The sequence below is a fragment of the Asterias amurensis genome, chromosome 18 (assembly GCF_032118995.1).
Source record: "Asterias amurensis chromosome 18, ASM3211899v1".
NCBI classification, from domain to species: domain Eukaryota; kingdom Metazoa; phylum Echinodermata; class Asteroidea; order Forcipulatida; family Asteriidae; genus Asterias; species Asterias amurensis.
This window is the reverse complement of record NC_092665.1, coordinates 13158087-13180459: the sequence shown is the minus strand read 5'-3', so window position 1 is coordinate 13180459 and position 22373 is coordinate 13158087. Positions and strand designations below refer to the sequence as shown.

General features: G+C 41.1%; 1 protein-coding gene across 1 annotated transcript; it reads right to left on the bottom strand.

Moving 5' to 3' along the window:
• Positions 1-1371: 1371 nt before the first annotated feature.
• On the bottom strand, positions 1372-22341 carry LOC139950851 (protein Wnt-4-like). The gene is made up of 7 exons (XM_071949684.1): positions 21107-22341; positions 20014-20128; positions 13205-13331; positions 6398-6568; positions 5540-5643; positions 3854-4030; positions 1372-3064 (listed from the first exon to the last, which is right to left on the bottom strand). The coding sequence occupies exons 1-7, from the start codon at positions 21190-21192 to the stop codon at positions 2774-2776; spliced, it is 1071 nt and encodes a 356-aa protein (XP_071805785.1). The 5' UTR covers positions 21193-22341; the 3' UTR covers positions 1372-2773.
• Between the last annotated feature and the right edge of the window lie 32 nt (positions 22342-22373).

Genomic DNA, 22373 nt, shown 5'->3' with positions numbered 1-22373 from the left:
CAACAGCGCATTGTGGCGTTTAGCAAAAAAGAAATCGAGTGGGGGAAAAGCGACAATTTGTGTGGCGTGTTGCAACTCGTAATGGCAGGCAGGGGAAGTAAGTGTGCGTTAATCAAGCGTTTAGCAGGTGAAGTTGTTCGCATAACACTCGGTGTACTAAGGTGTAAGAAAGATGTCTACCTGTTTACCGGACAAGATGGTGTTACGTGTACACAATGGACACAAAGATGCTCTTTTTATTGATTATGACGAGAGTTTTTTCTGTTTTCGTTTAAAGTAAGACCGGGGAGACTTGAGTGTGAATGGGAAATCTGAGCACAGTCGTATGCCCTCGGGGTCTGAGTGTTACACTCGTAAAATGATCGATTTCACCAGATGCGACTGGGAAATGTACGTTGAACTGTCGACTTCATTGTGTGGGTGATCATTGTGTGTTAAAGAGTGTGTAGGACTGCAGAACGGTAGATACAAAGGGCGCCCTCTCACGGAATTGTATTTCAATGGTTCCTCATAATGAGAAGAAAGGAACTGTCATTGTAGTATTATGACTAAATTTTGACAACAAATTCAAGGTTTTCTAGTTTGAAGAGATCAGAGAGAGAGAGAGAGAGAGAGAGAGAGAGAGAGAGAGGGGGGGGGAGGGGGAAAGAGCAATTTTAAAGACACTAGACACTTTTGACAATTGTCAAAGACCAGTCTTCTGATTTGGTGTATCTCAACATTTTGTTTATGCATAAAATAACAAACCTGTGAAAATTTGAGCTCAATTGCATGGTGGTCGCAGTTCCGAGATAATGATAGAAAAAAAAAACTTGTCACACGAGGTTGTGGGCTTTCAGATGCTTGATTTCGAGACCTCAAATTCTAAATCTACGAGGTCTCTAAATCAAATTCGCGGAAAATTACTTCTTTCTCGAAAACTACGTTACTTCAGAGGGAGCCGTTTCTCACAATGTTTTATACTATCGATCTCTCCCCATTATTCATTACCAAAGTAAGGTTTTATGCTAATTATTATTTTGAGTAGTTACCAATAGTGTCCACTGCCTTTAATGTCGTGTACTCGGAAAACAAAAATTTTCTACACATGATATACCGGGGGCCGATTTTACACCAGGGGCCGACTTCACAAAAGCAAATCATGGTGTCATGCAAATCACTATAGAAATACTGACAACTTATCTTTTAAACGCAAAGTATACCTTTAGTTTTTGGAGTATACGCCGTTGTCGCTGTCGTTGTCGTGGATGTCATTGCCATTGTTGTTTGTTCCTGAGACAGTAGATCAGATTATTAATTCCCGATCGAAGCCCTTTTCCAAGAAATAATCTGGACGATGTCACAATTATTTTTACGAGGAGTTTATTTTATTAGTTACAAGTAACACATACAAAGATACAGATCAACACGCAAGTCAATCCGTTGCTACAAGACTCTCAACTTGTTGATCACAAGTGTGTAATATTAAACTAGATGAAAAGTTACAATACAAATATTTCAAGTAATTAAAAAAAAAACTTAGAAGTATACAGAAAAAAGTCAGGCGAAAAAAAAAACACTTTACAGGTTTGTGATTAAATGTATAAAATATGGACAGTTTATTTTACAATTTGTACAAGATGGTTAGAAGACAATAAAGGGTCTTACCAATAGACCTTTATCACGGTGTGGCCATCTTGATTTTACTCCATTCAAACTCATTGTAACGAAACTGAGGTTGGACGAAATAATAGTATGGTGCCATGTTTGCGCAATGAATGTTAGCATTCATTACTGTAATGGTTAACAGGGAACATGCAGATGGTGACAGCGTGATAAAGGTCTATTAGTGTGCACCAAACCAGTGACTGGGTATTAAATACGAACGTGCAGGAATGAGACTACTTTTTATTCAATCCACGAATGAACGTTGGGGGCGGCAGATATTCCCAATGAGGTTTTAGGAGTTGGACCAAAACCCATTCCCGACCCTTACCTCTAATTAGTCTTTTTGAGATATGGTGGCCAAAGACCTTCATCATGATGCAGCCATCTTGAATTTTTCCCATTGATATCAATGGAACCAAACCGAGGCTGGAAGAACAATAGTCTGGTTCCTATTTGCAATTTTTTTTTTTACATTCATTATTGTTATCCGATACAAGGAACATGACCAAGATGGAGACAGCATGATAAAGGCCTATAGGAGTGAATTGTGTTGGGTGTATACTGTCAGATTTATCCACCCATACCTCAAAACGGCTAATAAGCCGAAGCCTTGGCAAAATGGGTTTTATTGTTGCACTCGGCAAAACTTCAAGTCAGACAGATGTATTAAAAGGGTTGCGACAAGTAGGGACCAGTTTTCTTTTCCGTGTGGTGGCTAGACGCAATTTTCATTCCAAATGCAGCACAACCCAATGTCTAGTCAGGCCTCATCGCATTGTCGAAGAGTCTCAATTGACAGCTCTGATTATATATCCGTACAGCGCTTCTGTCGTTGAGTTAAGTATAATATTTACAGATGAACACAAGTAACAGCAAAGAGGGTAAAGTTGCACTTTTTTGTTTTGCATGCGAGTTTTATCAGTATTAAACGACAAGCTATTTGACGAGACTCGACTCGAATATTTTGGTCGACACCATTGACCTCTGTTGACCCGACTTGAGTCATAGACATGTCCACAAGTCTGCCTAGTTCCATATACAAGTCACGTTAAGTTTCCTTAGGTTCTATAGAGATTGAACCCGTAATTGGCAGGACCCTTTGATGTTGTTTACATTTCTCTCACCATCACTTACAGGTGTGTACGTCCACCGTCCGTCGACACGTGTTACATTTGACGTAACAACACCAATGAAATTTACAGCTACACCTCTCGACAATCACCTCCTCCCTCGTGTTGAAGCCACGCCCACAGCAGAGGAGTTCACATCCGTCGATGCCCTTTGACGTCTTGTTGCAGCGTCGCCCGTGGGTGCCCAGGGATCCCATCTTCAGGTCCTCTTCGCAAAAGTCTGGCGAGGGTACGAGGTAGACAAGATCGGTCTCCGTGTGTGGCTTGAAGTTCTCGTTCACTGGAATCTACGGGCAGAGATAAAAATTACAGTTTCCAATGTAAGTATCAATGCTCAATACGTTTATCTCTAGACATTATACTGACTTTAAAGGCAGTGGACACTATTGGTAATTACTCAAAATATTTATTAGCATAAAACCTTACTTGGTAACGAGTATTATAGGGAGAGGTTGGTAGTATAATACATTGTGAGAAACGGCTCCCTCTGAAGTGGAGTAGGTTTCGAGAAATAAGTAATTTTCCACGAATTTGATTTCGAGACCTCAGATTTAGAATTTGAGGTCTCGAAATCAAGCATCTGAAAGCACACAACTTCGTATGACAAGGGTGGTTTTTCTTTCATTAATATCTCGCAACTTTGACGACCGATTGAGCTCAAATTTTCACAGGCTTGTTATTTTATGCATATGTTGAGATACACCAAGTGAGAAGACTGGTCTTCGACAATTACCAATAGTGTCTACTGTCTTTAACAATTTTCATAGCATTTGTTTCAAGTTTTGCATTGTTTAGTTGTCATCTTTTTTATGGGGACCCTAATAGAAGAGCGCCACGGACAACTCTCAGCCAATGACTGGTCTTCATTTTACTCAATGGGGGCGCTGTTGGAGCCTGTGACGTCATATTCAATGCATCTTTTCAACGTGTGTCTTAAGAAACATTCAACACATTATAATTAAAAAACAGAACCACATTTGGTTCTTAGTTTCCCAGTAAAATGTTTGGTCGCCCCCTCACGAAGACGAACAACGTCTTCGAGGTCGCGCGCACTACTTTAATAGTCAGATACCTACCAGTTGTCGTCTGGAGTCTAGCCTCCTTTGCACAACCTCCGTAGCTCCGTCAAACTTCTCTTTGAGAATGGTTCCAATCTCAACAAAGGGCGGCATTGCTCTCCAACATGTCCGTAGTTCGCACGAGCCGGAGACGCCGTGACACTTGCATTCCACCCTCATGTTGTTTTCGATGGCCTTCAAAAGTAAAAAAGAAATCATGAAAACATGAATCAGGTTGGTGGAGTGATGTCTGGCCTAGACTTGATTCAAGCCCCGTTCCCGTGCGAGAGGTCCCTATTATTATCCGCCGTCAAAATGTACCAATGTGGTCGGGGAGTTTTTCTGATGTTAGGCGATGGGACTGAAAATAAAAGGGCCTCTCACGGGATTGGGACTTGAGTCAAGTCTATATGTCTGGCCTCCTCTTCCACCTATGGGACCCCAGTTCGAATCCAACCGGGGGGGGGGGGCTCTTAATGTGGAACGGGTTTTCAGTCCCTACTTGACTGCGTGGGTTTTCCATGAAATAATTCTCTTACGGGTTTCCTCCAACTGAAATGTCTCATTAAGAACTAATACACTCAAACGATATTGTTTTCAAAAGAAAAATGGGTAAAAACAACACCGCAGTAAGCGGAATGTGCGTCTCATCAGCGTAGCTGCATAAAACCAGGAGAGGGCGCCCTGACCCTTTAACGCATCGATACAAATTCCATAAATCTATAAAGTGATTACAATAAGGCCGTATCCGAATTGGCAGATACACGTTTACAGCCATCGACTTTTGGACGACATCTTGATGACCTCGCCGCAAGATGACGTAGCCGTCGTATTTTGTAGCCGCCAATTCGGGTACGGCCTTAACATCACTGACCACTTCCATGTAGATTGGGTTTTGTTAAAATTAGTGTTTTTAATACTAAAAAACAAAACAAAAATTGTATTTCCTTTGCATTAAGATGCAAAGAGGTGACAATGGATGCAAATTATGTTTTCTGACTGAAAGTGACAACCCTTTTTCGAGGACTAGTTTTTGTGACTAATTCCAGTACCAATATAAATGTACGGTTTCAAGACGTCTTCAAAACTACCGTCGTCTTTATTCTTAGACCGTATTGCCATTTATAACACCACAACCATAAAAGCGAACACATTTCGGCAGACACGGGTAAAAATAATGCGAGTCTCTTTTGAGAGACGACCTCGATTCTGGTGGTATCAACTCGAGGAAAAAAACACGAAATCACTCCATAAAACTGTCGATGATCCCGTTGAACTGTCTAACATTGCATTGTAAAGGACACGTAATTTACGACCCCCGCTGAAACTGCGGGGCACTTTTCAGTGAAGCGGGCTTCAGGGGGAAACGGTAGGCGGTGTTTTCTGACATTATTACGGCATGTTCACCTTGACGATCGCGCCAGATTTTGACGGGGGTTATAAATCGTCAAGTCTTTCAGTAAACTCCTGGATGTGTTGCACCTTCCCATGGAGCTATTGAAGGGTCGTTTGTCCGCCACACTTCTAAAATAATGGTGCCCCCCCCCCCCCCCCTCCATTCAGGAGAACGGAGCGAATTATAAACATGGTATCGCCGAAGGGTTGAAACTTCAATGTACAACCACACCTAAAACTATTTATAAACTTTACTCAGTCAGTTGTCCCTGATGTGGTTTATTACTTGGCGGTTTGTTCAATACTTACAAGGCGACCGGCCTCATTGTTGTGAAGATTCATCAGTTGCCGTTCGGTTGAAATGCGACCTTTCCTCTCCCTGGCATCTACGAATGTCTTCGAAAACATCATCCCTATAAAGCAACCATCGATAACAACCAAATAAGCCATGGAAACTATTGGTAATTACCCAAAATAACTGTTTTTAGCATTAAAAGTTTCTTGGTAAAGAGCAATGGAGAGCTGTTGATGGTATAGAACTTTGTGAGAAACTACTCCCTCTGACGTAACGTATTGTCAAAAACAAATTCAAGTCACGGTGAACTAGTGGTTAGACTGCATGACTTGCAATCACTAGGTTGGGGGTTCAAATCCTGCCAAGCTTATAATCGCTGATTTCACAATGACTAGAATGAGTAGTGTAGTCTCGTTACTGGATCACAACTTCTTGATGTGTGCCATTCATAATCATAAATGTTGAAGCAATGTTTGTATGAGAGAGATTGGCTGTTAGCTTGGTGCTCATATCCCCTTGTAGGAGTTTGCTGAGTTCCCTTGACGGGAAGATCATCTAAACAAACAAACAAACAAACAAAACAAACAAACAAACAACAAACAAACAAACAAACAAACAAACAGACACAAATGTCTGTTTGGTTTTGATATTTTGGGAGATACCATTATCGATACCATTGCATACAAGTACAAGCTCTGCTTCTAAAATTGATCCCTCTGCAGTGTCACATTTGTTTTCATCTAGTTCTTGATTTATCTTTGCTCTAAAGTTGTCGCATCTTTAAACTGATCGCTCTTGAGTGATAACGTCTGTTACTTGTTGATACTGTGGACAAATAAATGAACTTTGAACCTTGAACTGTCTTGACCTACCGTAGTTAACGTTATCGGAGCAGCCAGACCACGTGAAACCCTCGTCGCTGGTACCCGTCACTGTCCTATCGCAACCGCACTTTTGCAGGTCACCACTGCTACATGACCTCGTGACCTCATACCCAACTCCTGCCGCTGAAATCGAGTGAACAAACGCAGCCTCCCTCGTACCTTTAAGTCATAAACATAAAAAAGAACCTGAATGAACAAGACTGGAAATGATAAATTTCATGTGACTATCCCCGGTGGAGTTATGTTGTGAACTATATAAGGTATCGATCACCCAATCAAAACAAAATGGGACAGTTTGATTGTTCACAAAATCATATATTGGGGATCGTATCAAAACATTATTTGATAAATTACTCATGTGCTACTAAAGTGTTCCTATAACATGCACTGCAGTTGGTTACCTCCAAATTGCCAGTAAAAGTTAATTCGTGTAGCAATTTGGGATAACACTGACTGCCGTTCAGATATTAATTACTGGCATTCTGATAATAATAAATGTATGCAATTTCGCATATTTTGGTTGCATATCCTCTCGCACTTTAGACTTTTATTTGTTGGGGTCGGTTTGGCGTAATGCAAGTATGCCCTACCCCCAAAACACTCTCGGTGTAATAACTCTAAAAAAAAATCCTCGCCGACCACCTCTACGACCCCGGTTCGAATCACGCCGGGGCACTACGTGGGTTGGGTTTCTAACCCCTTTGTGAAGGTTTGCCCTAGAATACTGTCTTCTCTGTGGCTTTTCTCCCAAATCTAAAACTGTAACTTTCTTCTTTTTCTTTTCTCCGTTGTGTTATTAACTATAGTAGTAGCCTACAGTTATTATAAGTTCGCTTTTCTGATAGTCCTTGGTTTCATAAACAGAAAGAAAAGAAAAGAAAATGGACTCGCTTCCCAAGCACTCCACCTTGGCCCCAACATTCAAACCTTCATTGGCACCACTAAAAAAGCCTTCCATATATAGCGAACTGACCGGAAACCAGGCTAGCAGAGTGATACCATGGTAATACCATAGTTAAAGGACCTCTATGGTAATACAAGTACCCCCTAGTTACTTTAATTTGTATGAATTACGATATAGTGTGGGACACGTAGCCCGCATTTTCACAGGCGCCATTTTAATGGCTCTGCTAATGTCTCTTTGTTATGAAATACTCTCTGTGCAATAACTCTAAATCCCACGATTATTGCAAAGGATCGTGTTCCAATTCCACTGTGTAGCCTTTCCTCAAGGTGACTGCGGCTTCTTATTAAGATATTCTCAAACGCACGGAACAAGACTAGCAAGAAAGCGAGCCTGGCATCCACTAATACGTGCAGCACGACCTCCAATACACGCCTTGAATAAAGTCTATTTCGATACTCTGGTTAATGCATGTTACCATCCGACTAATTGCATCAATGAAATATAGCCCCATGTAGTCGGGCGGGCGGCCGGGCGACCAACATAATTTGCCGCCAAATATTAAGGGGCGAAAGCGCGCCATCTCTAGTGTTGCGTGATACTAAACACACACTATAAAGTATTTTTGTAGTAATATAAAGCCCGGTTCATACTTCCTGCGAATGCTTCGTGCGATGCGAATTTCATTGCGTCACAAAGGGAAAAGGTTATGGTACGGCGCCTTTTGGAGTATTTTCAATTATCAAACCAGATAAAAATGGCGACCATGAAATTCCAAAACTCTAGAAAACGTGACCAATTGCCGCTGTAAAAAAGGTCTATCATCTGATTTATTCCCACACTTCGCAACGAGTAAACAATTTTATTCTCAATTTATTGAATCTGCAACTCACGGGGTCATCACTTATCAGCTACATTTCCAAAATGGCCGCCGTGGCCATGGCGACGTGTATCAATCGTCCCAAGGAGAGACGACTTAAGTGCGGGTTCACCGCTCGTTTGTTTTTATACAACGCCCTCAGGCGTCAACAAATAAACAAGGGGGACGAGTTGGCGAGGATGGACGACGTGCGCAATACAGCCATAAATATGTCAAGTCGGACATTGTTTAGTAGTGAACTCAAGACCACACTGAAGTCAAGTTCAAATCGGAACTAAATCAATGTAGGCATGTGTGAGTTTTAAATGGGTCCAAGCATTTGTAGCATCTATCATGTATGATTTATATTCAATCTACTGACCCCTTTATCAAGCTGAGATGAAAGAATGTTACCCTAATCTTGTCCATGAAAGAAATGTGGATGAAAATAAACAACGTTCAAAGACTTTTCCTGAATAGGTGACTTGTAACTTTTAGGGGCCAACTGAAGGGCAGTTTGCCAAAAATCGAACCAAAACTTTAAGGCAAGCTTTTCATGCCGCTTTGCCGTGCCGAACAATTAATGTCATTACTCCAAGCTGCAACACAAACTTGTTGTTCAACTATGAGAATGTCTCTCTTTGGGTAATATTCGTCAAATTTCAAGCCCACACGTAAGAGCAAATGACAGGGCGGGGAGCCGATTGGAGCAGCTTAACCCCTGCCCCCTAAAGTTAACTCGGGCGACAGCCAACCAGGAGACGGCAATAGCCCCTCAAGCGACGGCGCATGCGCCTTCAGGTCCGGCCGCATGACCCACGGGATCACCATTAACAGTAGTATTTTGGCACAAGTTGCAGATTCGTGTGGGAGAGGGGGGGGGGCTAAACAGAGGGACGAATATGAAACTATGATGAGAAATACTGAGAAATTGATTGGTTAGTTATTGACGAAGTTAACAGACTGTGGCTGTGGGTGACAAGTATGGGATGTCAAGCGACGGGGCGTCTCATTCGTTGTGAAAGGTTATTCCGGGTTGATCAGGGTGTAATAGAAATAAAATATTATTTAGAGAGAGAAACCGCCAGAAAACAGCCAGAAGGCACAACCTTGACGGAGTGTCTTGTATCATTGGAAGAGTAACAACAAAAAAACTCCTTAAGATGTCATTACGATTGATAAAAGGAAACAGCTACCTTTAAAGTGATCATCTGGAGAGGGAGGGGGAAATCAGTTCGGACACTATTGAAAAATACTCAAAATAATTGTTAGCATAAAAACTATAGCTTGGTAACGAGTAATAGGGAGCTGTTGGTAGTTTAAAATATTGTGATAAAACGGCTCTCTCTGGAAAAAATGTAGTTTTTGAGAAAGGGGTAATTTCTCGCTCGTATAATAAAATACTTTTTCATTGGGCATCTGAATGAAAGCACCCAAATTTGTGCAACATTGGTGTTTTTTTCTTTCATTATTCCCTTTTGCATCTTAAATGACCAATAAGCTATTTGATCGTGATTGTTGGTGGTTATTTTAAAATAAGCCTCGTACATCCATTTGGTCTATCGGCATTGTGTAGTGTGTACTTCCCTTTAATCAAGAAAGCACTTAGGTCTTACAAATATAACTTCTGAAAATGAAGACATTTTGACGCTGTCGGTATTATGTACCTCTTACCACGTCACACACGTCATAAATGTGAAATATGTTCACAAAAAACAGCGTGTTTTCTAACGAAATTACGAGTAAGTTGTAACGAAAAACGACAGCGAGCAGAGCATGAACATTCGTCCGACACCGCTGAGCGTATTACGGTACAAACATGCTCCCTGCGTGGAATCACACCACCACCCCGGCCATTTTCAGCAACTGTATCGAGTTCTGACGGATCACCCACGGAGTGCAAAAAAATGGCAAGTTCCCTCCCAGAGCAAAACAAGACCAGGGTATGCCTGGATCGCCAAGTGCCGTGTTAGCTTCCAACGGCGAGGCAAATTCACTCGAAGGAAATATTATCCAGAGGGCGGCTAATATGCTCTGTCTCAAACGACGACAAACAATTTTGGTGGGGTCGCCGGCGTTAAATTGCGCACAAAGGCGAGCTAATCGGTCGCCTGCCGTGATGGGAACTTGCACAACATCTTAATACCACGGCTCAGACGGAGTTTGTTTGCGAACTCAAAAACAAAACAAAATGGCGACCGCGGAATGTTTTGGGGGACTTCTTAAGGGAAAAGGAGAGAAGTTCCAGTGTGTCAATTTTGTTGACGGTTTCAGTGCCTCTTTTGTTAAGCAAGACAATTGAACAGTTGAACATTCTGACATTTTGAAAACGGTAATCGTTTTACAACGTGTGAAAACCTTTCAATCACTGTAAACAAGTAGGGTGAAAATGACGGTAACAATACAATAGATGTTATTGAACTTGTCACTGTGTAGCCCAAAGTCTGCCTGTATAAAGTGACACTATCATTTTTAACCCTTTATTTCACAAACTGTTTCCTCTCTTCAGAATTGTCAATCAAAACGTATTTCAGCAGATCATTAAAAACAATACACTTGCACTCATGCCTTCCGGTGTGCCAATTCTCAGGTGGCCGATGTGTCAGAACGTATTGCAACATTTTGCGGCCTGAAATGCCCTAAACAGAACCCGTTCCCCCAACGATAAATTAACTTTAATTTCAAACTATGCGGCGGTAGTGACCGGACGGAAGCCAGGAGGATGCGTGAATGGACATCAAGGTTGTACCGTCGAGAGCGTTGATCGACGGGCGACGTCTCGGGACCAGTTCGGTCTGTCAAATCACAAGACGTGTACTCTGTTATGAATTGTCTCGTTCCCTGCTGCAGGGAATTCCACATTTTACGTTTTTCTTTTGCAATTTAAAGGAGGTGTACCGGTATATCTTGGTCAAAGATTGTGAAATTCAAACGAACAACATTGTCTATTAAAAAAAAAATTGGGTTGACCAAAAACATGACATGCTCTAAACAAAAAAATCAATTTGAGGTGAGAGTTACAGATGAGAAGTAACAGCTGCTGCAAAGCATGCAAATGGAAACTTTTTAAAAGGTTGTTTCTTGAAACACAATCACTTGAAACGTCGACACGCCACTTTGAGACTTAAGTCCCCAAAACAAGGTGGCTTAAAATATATAATGCTAAAACCTAAGAACTCCCCTTTAAAGGTATTGGACACCGTTGGTAAATTGTCAACGACCAGTATTCTCACTTGTGTATCACAACAACGCATAAAATAACAAATCTGTGAGCATTTGGGCTCAATTGGTCATTGAAGTTGCAAGAAAATATTGAAAGAAAAAACACCCTTGTTGCACAAATTTATGTGCTTCCAGTTGCCTAAAAGGCTGCAGTATTTTAACATTTCAGTGAGAAGCTACCTGAAGCCTTCTATAGCCATCTGAAAGCACACAATTGTGCAACAAGGGTGTTTTTTTTTCTTTCAGTATTTTCTTGCAACTTTGATGACCAATCGAGCAAACTTGACAGACTGCACAAAGCACCAGAAATCAAAATTGCTTTTAACGCCCGATGGTTTTTCAATTAAGGAGCCATTTTAAGGGCTCAGGAATTCCACTCAGAGGCAAGGAACCCGAGTGTCTTAATTTTCAAATCAGGTCTGGGCCGCAAGTTGATTATGAACTTCCCTGACGGATTGTAAAGTAATCAGAGACACCACAAACCACTTTGAGCCCCTGAAGCTACTTGAGATTTCTTACAACACTGGGTCAAAAAAAAAGGGGAAAAGAAATCCCAGTTTAAAGTATCATTTTCAATACTGCTTCTGTTATGAAACGAGGGTACACAGTGGCTGAAGGCAATACCGTATTATAGCAATTCAGTTGGCTGGGTGGTCTACCGGTAATGCAGTAGTTTATAGCCACTACTTGGAGGTTTGACAGTTTCACAAAACTCAATTTTATTCCCGTAATCTTGGAATTTTGTATTTGCTGTAGACTGGAGGGAAATGATTGACATTATTGCCACTTCTTCGATCCAACTACCATTTCTGATCGTCTTTTGAGATCTTTTATTATGAGACATGATATTGTTTAGGTGTGGGATTAATTGTTTTTCCAACAAATTAACGATCAGGCATTAACACTAGAAATGGGTGCGGTCGAATTTACTGTGTGATCTTTTTTTTCTTCACTTTTTGCAAAAACGAATTGGAGGGAGTCTGCGTATGTTCTGGTTTCACAACTGCATTTCGTGTCAGTGAGTCAGGGCTCCAGACATGCCGTGTGGGGCGGGGTCAGCCTCGGCGAGATCGATCACCCCTGAAAACGAGGTTGGAGCGGGGTGGTATTGAAACGTTGGTTTGTGACTGATTCAAATAAGTCTGGTGTCAAAAAGACTACTTTATCCAGTCACGTGATTGTTCTCACTGTTGATCTGAAATGTGTTTATGTGTTTACCCATGGGGTGTGGTGTCCACAATGAACCATGCGGAGTTCATGTGATATTCAACACTAGACTGGTGCTCTTTATAATGCAGCCTTGCAGTTGATATGTGTGCATTGTAGACCATCAAGCCGGTCTGGGGACGGTTCCGCTATGGCTATGATTGATATTCTGTTAGGAATTTTAGCCACAATGTTTTTCCCATGAGAGTCGTATTGTCCCCTTATACCCGCTTACCCCTGGAATGGTGACACTGGTCGACCAATGCATAGATGAAGGAATTACCAAGGCATGTTTGGGAAATTTAATGGGGTGCCGATATCGAACAACCGTGGGAACGAGGTTGGTAATCAAAAAAGAAATAATTGATGCTTTAGTGCTTTTGAAAATCAGTGTTCTTACTGAAAGGTTTCCCCCTGGTAAATAAGCAAAAAATAAATAAATAAATAAATAATTACACACAATGGGAACGAGGTTGTAAATTCAACTTCCTACAATAGACTGGCACTCCACAAGTGAGACATTACTCACACCCAGATCTACTAATTGGTCGTCCGTTGACCAGACACGTCTGGATACAATTAAAAAAGGTGGTGCAGTGCTTACCATTGTCAAGGACGTGCCCAAAGATGGGAAATGAGTCGACTGTGGTGCAATTCCAGCGTCTGTTGCCGAACTGCTGCTGGCACTCAGCGATGGCTCGGTAGGCTCCTGTGCTAACGCTGTCCATAACCTATAACGACAATAATAACAGGGGATTCATTCATGACAGTGAGTTTCTTAAAAATGCTTAAAGGCACTGGACACTATTGGTAATTATTCAAATTAATTGATGGCATAAAAACTCACTTGGTAACGAGCAATGGAGAGCTGTTGATAGTATAAAACAGTGCATAGATATCTCGCAACTTCGACCACCGATTGAGCTCAAATTTTCACAGGTTTGTTATTTTATGCATAAATGTTGAGATACACCAACTGTCTTTGACAATTACCAATAGTGTCCACTGTCTTTAAAGGATTTGGGTACTTTTTTAAACACAAAACATGATGTCAACATATTTACATTTTCAAATTTACTCAGTTTGAAGATAATGATGGTAGAAAGCTTCCCTTAAAATATTACTTGCTGAGGTGCTGTAGTTTTTTAGAAATGAGTAAAACAATGTCACGAAAATAATTTTCGTCTCACTCTCAACGCCTTCAGATGCCTAAAAAGGGCTTTAGACCTGAATGTCAAAGTTAGCCTAACTTAGGACTATGCCTTAAGCTTTTAATAACTCCTAAAGCTAAGACTAAGATAAGATTAGTTAAGATAAGAACTTTATTATCCCACACTGGGGAAATTAGTAAGTCATAAGTTATGATTTTCTCTGAGAGATCGACCACTGACACACCACCTCATCGTTTAGTGGTCGGTGATGAAGGAAAAGAGGGTGGCCATGGGAATGGTAACAACTCCCTGTCCAAACACCTCTTACCAAATCAACATAATTGCATTTCAAGGAATGCTTTTTTGAAAGAGTCGCATGTTTCAATCATAAACGTAGCCTATACTCCGTGACATAATGCAGATTTCAGGAAGACATTATTACCACATGGCAACATGTACGTCAGTAGTCTGGTAAACCATAAAAGCCAGCCGCATGGAAACTTGCAAGTCACTGCCCTTTCCAATATCTCGAAGTCATTATCGTTTGACTGAATAGTACACGCGCACTTTACTGATCTTTAAAAACTCGTAGACTCGTCAGGAAAAGGGCGCGAAAGGAGGATCTTTACTTTTTGAGGTCACGAACTTTTAGTGAAGGGCTGGACACGGATGTCACAGAGGCCAGCCATGGTCTATGTTGTCCCTGGTCTTGGCCATGTTGCCTCTGGTCTTGGTCTTGATGCCCCTTCAAGGCAGTTTCCCATAGACTATAATAAGATTATATAATGGTAGCCCGGAATGTGGGCCTGATATACTTCACGGAGGCAACGAGGCGATTGCCTCCATGCCCCTTGGCCATTGCATTGGAGCCCTTGAAATGCCCCATGCTCTACAACTTCCTCATAGGGTGCAATTCCAAGGAGAAAATGCCTTGGTGCCCTTGCCCTTTCAGAAAACGAAGCACACAGGCCCGGGGTGGATTTCACAAAGGTAGTCCTAATTTAGGACTAGTCCTAGGCAATGCTAAGTAAGCGATAGGACCAGTCCTAAGTTAGGATGAGTTTACTGGTCCTAACTTAGGACCAGTCCTATCTTTTAGCATATCCTAACTTAGGACTGGTCCTATCTCTTAGCATTGCCTAGGACTAGTCCTAAGGACTACCTTTGTGAAAATCCACCCCTGGGAATGTGCGTGATTTATGCCAAGTTAAAAGTTACATCAACATAACAACTCGACAGTGTGGGATTCGCCGGTTTAAAACAAAATGTAGGTCGTATAACAACATCTGCACTTCTTGTCTCGACCCCAAACGTTCACAGCACTATATCAAAACGACTCCCGTGAACCACCTTTGGGAGAAAGTCAGTCATCAATAAAAATACATTATATTAATCACACTTCCTTTAGCGATGAGAACAGTTCAAAAACGTATTCCCTGTGAGCACTGTGAGCGTATTCTGCCAACAGTGCCAGCAACGTTTGTGACTTAAAGGCACCGGACACCTTTTGGTAATTATTGTCAAAGACCAGTATTCTAACTTGGTGTATCCCAACAAATGCATAAAGTAACAACTATGTGAACATTTTTACTCCATTGGTTGTCGAAGTTGCAATGAGAATAATGAAAGAAAAAAAAAATTATATTCTTCATCCCCGATGCAAATTTAACATCTAAAAAACCTTGTTGCACAAATTTGTGTACTTTCAGATGCCTAATAGAGGTCTGAAGTATTTTATTATTCCGGTGAGAAACTACCTCTTTCTCAAAAACTACGTTACTTCAGAGGGAGCTGTTGGTCACTAAATGTTTCATACTATCAACAGCTCTCCATTGCTCAACCAAGTAAGTTTTTATGCTAACAATTATTTTGAGTCATAACCAATAGTGTTTAGTTCCTTTAACTGACTCGCACGAAGGTAGTTGAGTGTAAAAACGGCGGGAGGATATATTCCCCCCATGTGGATTGATGGTCTAGTCGAATCCCTATGTCTAATAATTCATCTTCTGCCTCTCAGTTTGGCAATTGAACTTCTTTAAAGGGGAGAAATCCTTAACAATTTTGTTCAGACGTTGACAAAATTAGAATGATGATACAAATTTGTTACTGGATTGATGTAATTTTTTGAGAGGGGTAAACCTTAAAGGCACTTAACACTTTTGGTAATTACTTAAAGATGCAATGTCAGATTTTTTGCCCAAACACCCCAAAATAGATTTTTTTGAGTGAATGGTATTTCAAAGAGTATCACCCGCTCTAACGAAAACAAGTTTAACTTTTCCTTTTAATAGTCGGGAGCCATGACACAAATTTAAAACGTTTCTTATAAAACACAGAAGAATTGGTCACGTGATATATTGTCGGGATCCCGACAAAAACTAATTCTGAGCACTTTATTTCACTGCTACAAATAATTGGCGGACTTTTTCGAGCAATGGCTCAAATGAAAGCTTGTAACTTTCTCGACCCCCATCAAAACACCTATTGAATTTTAAATCAATTTTTTGGGTAAAATCGGCCAAAAATCTGACATAGCATCTTTAACATAATTTTTAGCATAACAAACTTACTTAGTAACGAGCAATGGAGAGCTGCTGATAGCATAACACATTGTGGGAAATGTTATTTGTGAGAAAAAGGTATAAGTTCTCACTCAAACAATGAAAGACAAGTTTGAAGCCGTTTTTCAGGCATCTGAAAGCAGTGTTTTTTTTTCATTCATTATTCTCTTGCTATTTCGATTACCACTTGAGTCCGATTTTTCACAGATTTGTAATTGTATGCATTTGTTGGTTTTGTACACCAATATAAGTGAGAAAACATGCGGAACAGTTTTTTGTTTGGAATTTAGAAAAAATGACTGGCGCGATTTCGTTCGACTTGAAGAGCACATGCTGGGATAAACAATCCATTTTTTCTCTCTTGCTCCTCATTTGATAGACATAATGGTTTATTTTACTAAAATCAAATGAAAGACAAGATGCAAATATTGACCCTTGACCTCTCAACGAGAGTGATGTGTGGTGGTGATGAGGGGGGGGGGGGGTCACCTGCCGGACACTGAAGATTGGTGATCGATATAGTGGATGATAGGGAATACTCTGATCGATTGACTCTGTGATTGATTGAGTGCTTGATTGGTTGATCAAAATAATGTCAGTCTCAAGATATGCACCGCCAGGACAAACTGTCGGTTGTGGTTGTGCAATGGCTGACATCTGGCTAATTTGCATACTCGGCACGCGCGCGTTAGCCGTGGATTGAAGCGATGCGTTTTGGCGGCTACCTGTGGTTTTATTTTTAAAAAGTGAAAATTATGATGAATTTGTCGGCTAATTTAGGAGGAAATTGTTAACCAATAAACCCTTTCTCTGGTTCTGCTTCTGCTATGGACAATACTCGGTAATTACTCCGAATAATGACTACCATAAAACAAAGGAGCAGTGGGAGCTGTTTGTAGAATATAACCTGGTGGGAAACGGCTCCCTGTGAAGTAAAACATAGTTTTTGAGAAAAGGGTTATTTCTCACTTAAATTTATTAAAAGACTTCAGAAGGCATGAAGCCTTTTATTAGGCATCTGAAAGCACACACGTCAAATTTGTGCAACCAGGGTGTTTTGTTCGTTCATAACTCTCTTGCAACTTCGATGACCAATTGAGTCCAAATTTTCACAGATTTGTTATTTTATGCCTTTGTTGGGATACACCAGGTGATAATACTGGTCTTGGAAATTTACCAAAGGTGTCAATAAACTGCCTGTCTTGAACGTAAACAGAATTAATTTCAATTTTCATTCGCAAGATTTATTCAACTTTAAAATTTCACAAACGCCGGTCACCGTGCGAAATTGTATTGCAATCAACCTCCTACTGATTCCAAAGCATCAAATAACCACGGAGGTCGAAATAGCATAGAGTAAGGACAGAGACTTACTCTATGGAAATAGTGTACTGGCAATTGTTTCCCCCAGCCCCCCCCCCCCCCCCCACACAAAAAAAAACATGCAATCGGAACCTTTGTTTGTACTCGAACCTTTTGGCAACAGCCCCTTTGTTGTTGTACACTCTCTCCGTGTTCCAACTAGAGTTTAACCTGCTTAGCGGCCGATTTTGTGCTTACTGTGCAATTTATTTTTCACAGCGCTGCTAACCGTAAGCACACGAAAAGACATGCTTTTCGGTGCTTACCGCACGAAAATAAATGACGCCACAATGCAAATCCACGGTAAACACGCAATATTATGGCCGCCCAATTTTTCTGCTAACCTGTGAAACACGCTATATAAGGCTTAAGCAAATATTTCTGCTACAGTAAGCATGCAAATTTGCTTACCGTTAAGCAGCGCTATGAAATTGTACCAAGAGGACCATAATTTCCACTCTTGATAGGCCTATCCGGTTTGAATGTCAACAATCATGCTGTCGTGTTTTGTGGGTCGCCTCTTGCTTGACGGATGGTATCTGTCTATTGTCGTTTTGTCTGTCGTCGAGTCGTGTAGGAGAGTTGTCACTCTCTTGTCGACGGTTTTGGTTTTTGTCTGCTGTCGTGTTTTGTGGGTCGCCTCTTGCTTGACGGATGGTATCTGTCTATTGTCGTTTTGTCTGTCGTCGAGTCGTGTAGGAGGGTTGTCACTCTCTTGTCGACGGTTTTGGTTTTTGTCTGCTGTCGTGTTTTTGGTTTGCCTGTTGTTGACGGTTATGGTATCTGTCTATTGTCGTGTTGTCTGTCGTCGAGTCGTGTAGTAGGAGGGTTGTCACTCTCTTGTCGACGGTTTTGGTTTTTGTCTGTTATCGTGTTTTTGGATTGCCTCTTGTTGACGGTTGTTTCCTGAGCAAACCTTAACTTGACTGTCATTGTTTGTATTATTCTCTTTACAATACTTTGTTATGACAAGGTGATAGCTCCATAGGTATTTCTTGCTCCAACATTTTATAGCGAGATTTGTTTGCTGATAATTCCGGCTTTGGACACCTGATTAAACACTGCAGTCCGTTTGCGTGGTAGTGTTAATTACGGATCTTGCCACCAACAAGGTTGTTAAATTCATTCCGTTTTATTACGCTGAATTATTTATGCATTTTGACCGTTCGCGTTGGTCATCATCGTGTTCCCTGCATACACCAATTGGGGCTACTTGCTCATCGTGACATAAAACGGGACCCGACTATATCCACTTCATGTCTCGGTTTGTTTCCAGTGATTTGATCGCAACAAAAACAAGATTTTTTCCAAGCGCTATACGCGAGTTATTGCTTTAAAGGTAGTAGACACTATTGGTAATTGTCAAAGACCAGTCTTCTCACTTAGTGTATCTCAACAATGCATAAAATAACAAACCTGTGAACTTTTGAGCTCAATTGGTCGTCGAAGTTGCGAGATAATAATGAAAGAAAGAAAAAAACCTTGTCACACGAAGTTGTGTGCTTTCAGATGCAAGTTGATTTCGAGACCTCATCTAATTCTGAGGTCTCTATATCAAATTCGTAGAATATTACTTCTTTCTCGAAAACTACGTCACTTCAGAGGGAGCCGTTTATCACAATGTTTTATACTATATCAACCTCTTCCCATTACTTGTTACCAAGTAAGGTTTTATTCTAGTAAATATAAATATTTTGTGTAATTACCAATAGTGTCCACTGCCTTTAAGAAGAATGTCTCCGGAGTAACGATGATCGTTAAATTTCATTCCCTGGTCTGTTTGATTTATAAACATAGTCCTTCGGATGGGAAATTGGTCCGAATATCTCATGTGGGATTGGAAGTGCACGTAAAAGAACCAACAGACAGAAATACCAGGGTTAACCCCAGTTCTTACACGATGAAGAGTGGGGGGTTAACCAACCCTGGTGTTTCTGTTTCAGATCGCAAGCACCCTTGTTTATGTACAGGTTTCCCCAAGCTTGTGAGCTACAGTAAATTATGTTCACTTATGATGCATCCCTTGTTTCAATACTAGAAGTTAGGAATAAACTATAAATAGCTCTGAGAAAAGCCGGTATTATGGTCTCGACGTTTCTCCTGATGAAGACGAGCAGAGACTGGTCGAAACGTCGAGACCACACCGGCTCTTTTCAGAGCCACCACTCCTTCAAAAGAGATTTACACATGGTTGTAACGGCAAGTTTACTATTTATTTATTAGTTTCTTCCTAGTTATCCACACCATGCAAAGCTTCAAACAATACTTATGTAATAACAAGAAGAGTTTTCGATCAATGGTTGCCTTACTTTGAAAGTGTGATCTTAAGCTATTTTTACCTCTAGATTTCTCTTGCAAATCTGCACCTGCCTGTTGATGAGTCCGGGAAGATTTTCACATTTATCTTGAGAGTTTATGCTCGTGATTCCGATGGCTTGAATGTTAAAAATAGCCCTGGAAGAAGATTGGGGAAGAAGACAATAACATTCATTATTCGACATCTGTAAGATTTGCTGCTAGGGTCGTAGTTGTATCCTTCCCTGCCTTTCACCTCTAGGTCCCCCGGTTAGAATCACGCAGGGGAAGGTTGGATTTTCAGTCCCTTTACCTGACTGCGTTGGTTTTCCCAGGAATTTCTCTGAAGTTTCCCCTCTCACATCTAAAACTGAAATGTTATCCCCCTGTATTCTGTCCATTGTTTCCGTTTTGGTTAGTACAGAGATTAAGTTGTCTTTTCTGGGAGGCATTGGCTTCACAACCAGAATAAATGAAATGGAATGAAGTTAAATTTACAACACTTCAGGCCAGGTCCAATCACTGCATGCCCGTAAAATGTCACTGCAAGGCCTTCAATTATTACTTGGAGGAAACGGAGGCCATTGTTTTCCGTCCACTTGGCCTTGGTGCCCAGTGTTTCGATTTCCAAATGGAAGTGCCCCTTTGCAGAATGAAAATGGCCTTGCCCTCTCAGAGACGAAACTCCGGGCATGCTCGGTTTGTAAACCCCAAGCTAAGATGAAATTGCCATCCGGTGGCCCAAAATAGACCGACTTTAAAAAACAATTGTATTGATCTTAGTTAAGAGAAGTTTGTTTTAAAATCAATGAAAAAAATCAAGAAAGTAATATTTTCTCAAATAGTAACGGGCTTCTTCCTTATGTCTCCAGCGAGTTCTGCATTTCTTGAGATTAGTTTAGGCCTAATCATTCAAACGATCACTGACCATAAAACTTATAACTTTTTGATCCACCATGGTTTAGACTGTGACTGTCTGCAGAATTGATGAAGTTGAACGCCATTGGAATATACGTCACACTACATTGCAGTGACCCAAACCGATGAGCTTCAATCGGGTGTAGCACTGACAGAGAGGAAAAAACACTGCATTTTTTACAATATTATACAAGTTTACTATAACAAAAATATACTTACAACCATCTGTATGCGTTCCCACAAACGATCCACGCCTGCAGAAGAACCAGAAACGAGAACAACCTCTGCCGAGAAAGAAACTCCATGTCGAGAGAAGAGGAGAGGATTAAAGATAAAGTCTCGTCGAATCCAAACACAAATCGATCCAACTTACTGATGGTATCCGCCGAGACGAGAGCTCTAGTTATCCACGACTAAAAGAGGTTGATGTTGGCGAACAAACTTTCTTGAAAATGATTCCTTTTAGTTTTGAAGTCGACACCAGCTCGACGCATCGGTGTTTCCTCTGTGCCTGCTTCTTGAGACTTCAAAAACTAGAGGATACACCTTGAACAGCACGCGATTGTATTTTGTTCGTCTTAAACCCAAAGGAAGCGACACGCGACAGCTCCAGACCTTTCACACTTTGTGAAGATTATAACAGACTTTTATTTATAATCATGGCAGAACTTTTACAATCTTCTATATTCCTGTTATCGTTGGTGTGGCAATGAGAGTGCAAAGGTCACTGTTGTTTTGACTTAAATGGTTCCTCTACACTACAAAAAGAAAAACGATGCTTTGTGGACAACAACAGGTCAACTTCTTGGCAAGTTTTCCCTCAAGAAGTGATCTCCAGTGCGAACCGCTTGATTGTTGGGCTACATCAAAATGAAAAAAGGAATCTTCCGGGGCGCAAATTAATTCCAAGAAGAGCTGACTATGTGCCCCGAGGATGTTGCAGCCTGACTCAGCTTCTGAGTGATTGACGACTTTAAGATGGTCTCAAAAAAAAAAAAAAAAAGGGATTTTTGTCTCTCCCCGCCGATTGTATCAATTCCAGGATGTCATGAAAGTTATTAATCCCAGCTACAGATACTCTCTGCCGTGCCGTTCTCTGTTATTATTTCCCCGTTTATAAAAACAAAAACGAGTATAAATCCCTCCGCGAGATAAAGAAACAATCTTTCCCTGTCTTGAAGATGAAGAAGCCAAGACGTTTTACTTTCGATGACGAAGAACGTAGTCTGAGCAGCACACCGCCTCTCTCCAGGTCGTTGCTCAACAATTTGATTTGGGGGAGAAAAAAAAACTTCCCATGCGGCGCTCTCAAGCACGACAGCTGCCGAAGTTTCTCACTCTGGCTCGCGGTGACGACGCTGCTTGGCGAACCAGCCTGTAGTAGTAAAAACTGCGTGTCTGGTGTGTAGTTTCCTTACACACCGTTCAGACAAAAACCTTACGACCGCGGCAGCCCCCCTTGTGCGTTGGTTGAACACTTTTTTTC

Coding starts and splice junctions, on each gene's coding strand:
- LOC139950851 (XM_071949684.1), bottom strand. CDS start 21,192: ATGGAGTTTCTTTCTCGGCAGAGGTTGTTCTCGTTTCTGGTTCTTCTG. Junction 20,129..21,106: donor GGGAACGCATACAGATGGTT/GTAAGTATATTT, acceptor ATCTTCTTCCAG/GGCTATTTTTAACATTCAAG. Junction 4,031..5,539: donor ACAATGAGGCCGGTCGCCTT/GTAAGTATTGAA, acceptor TTACTTTTGAAG/GCCATCGAAAACAACATGAG.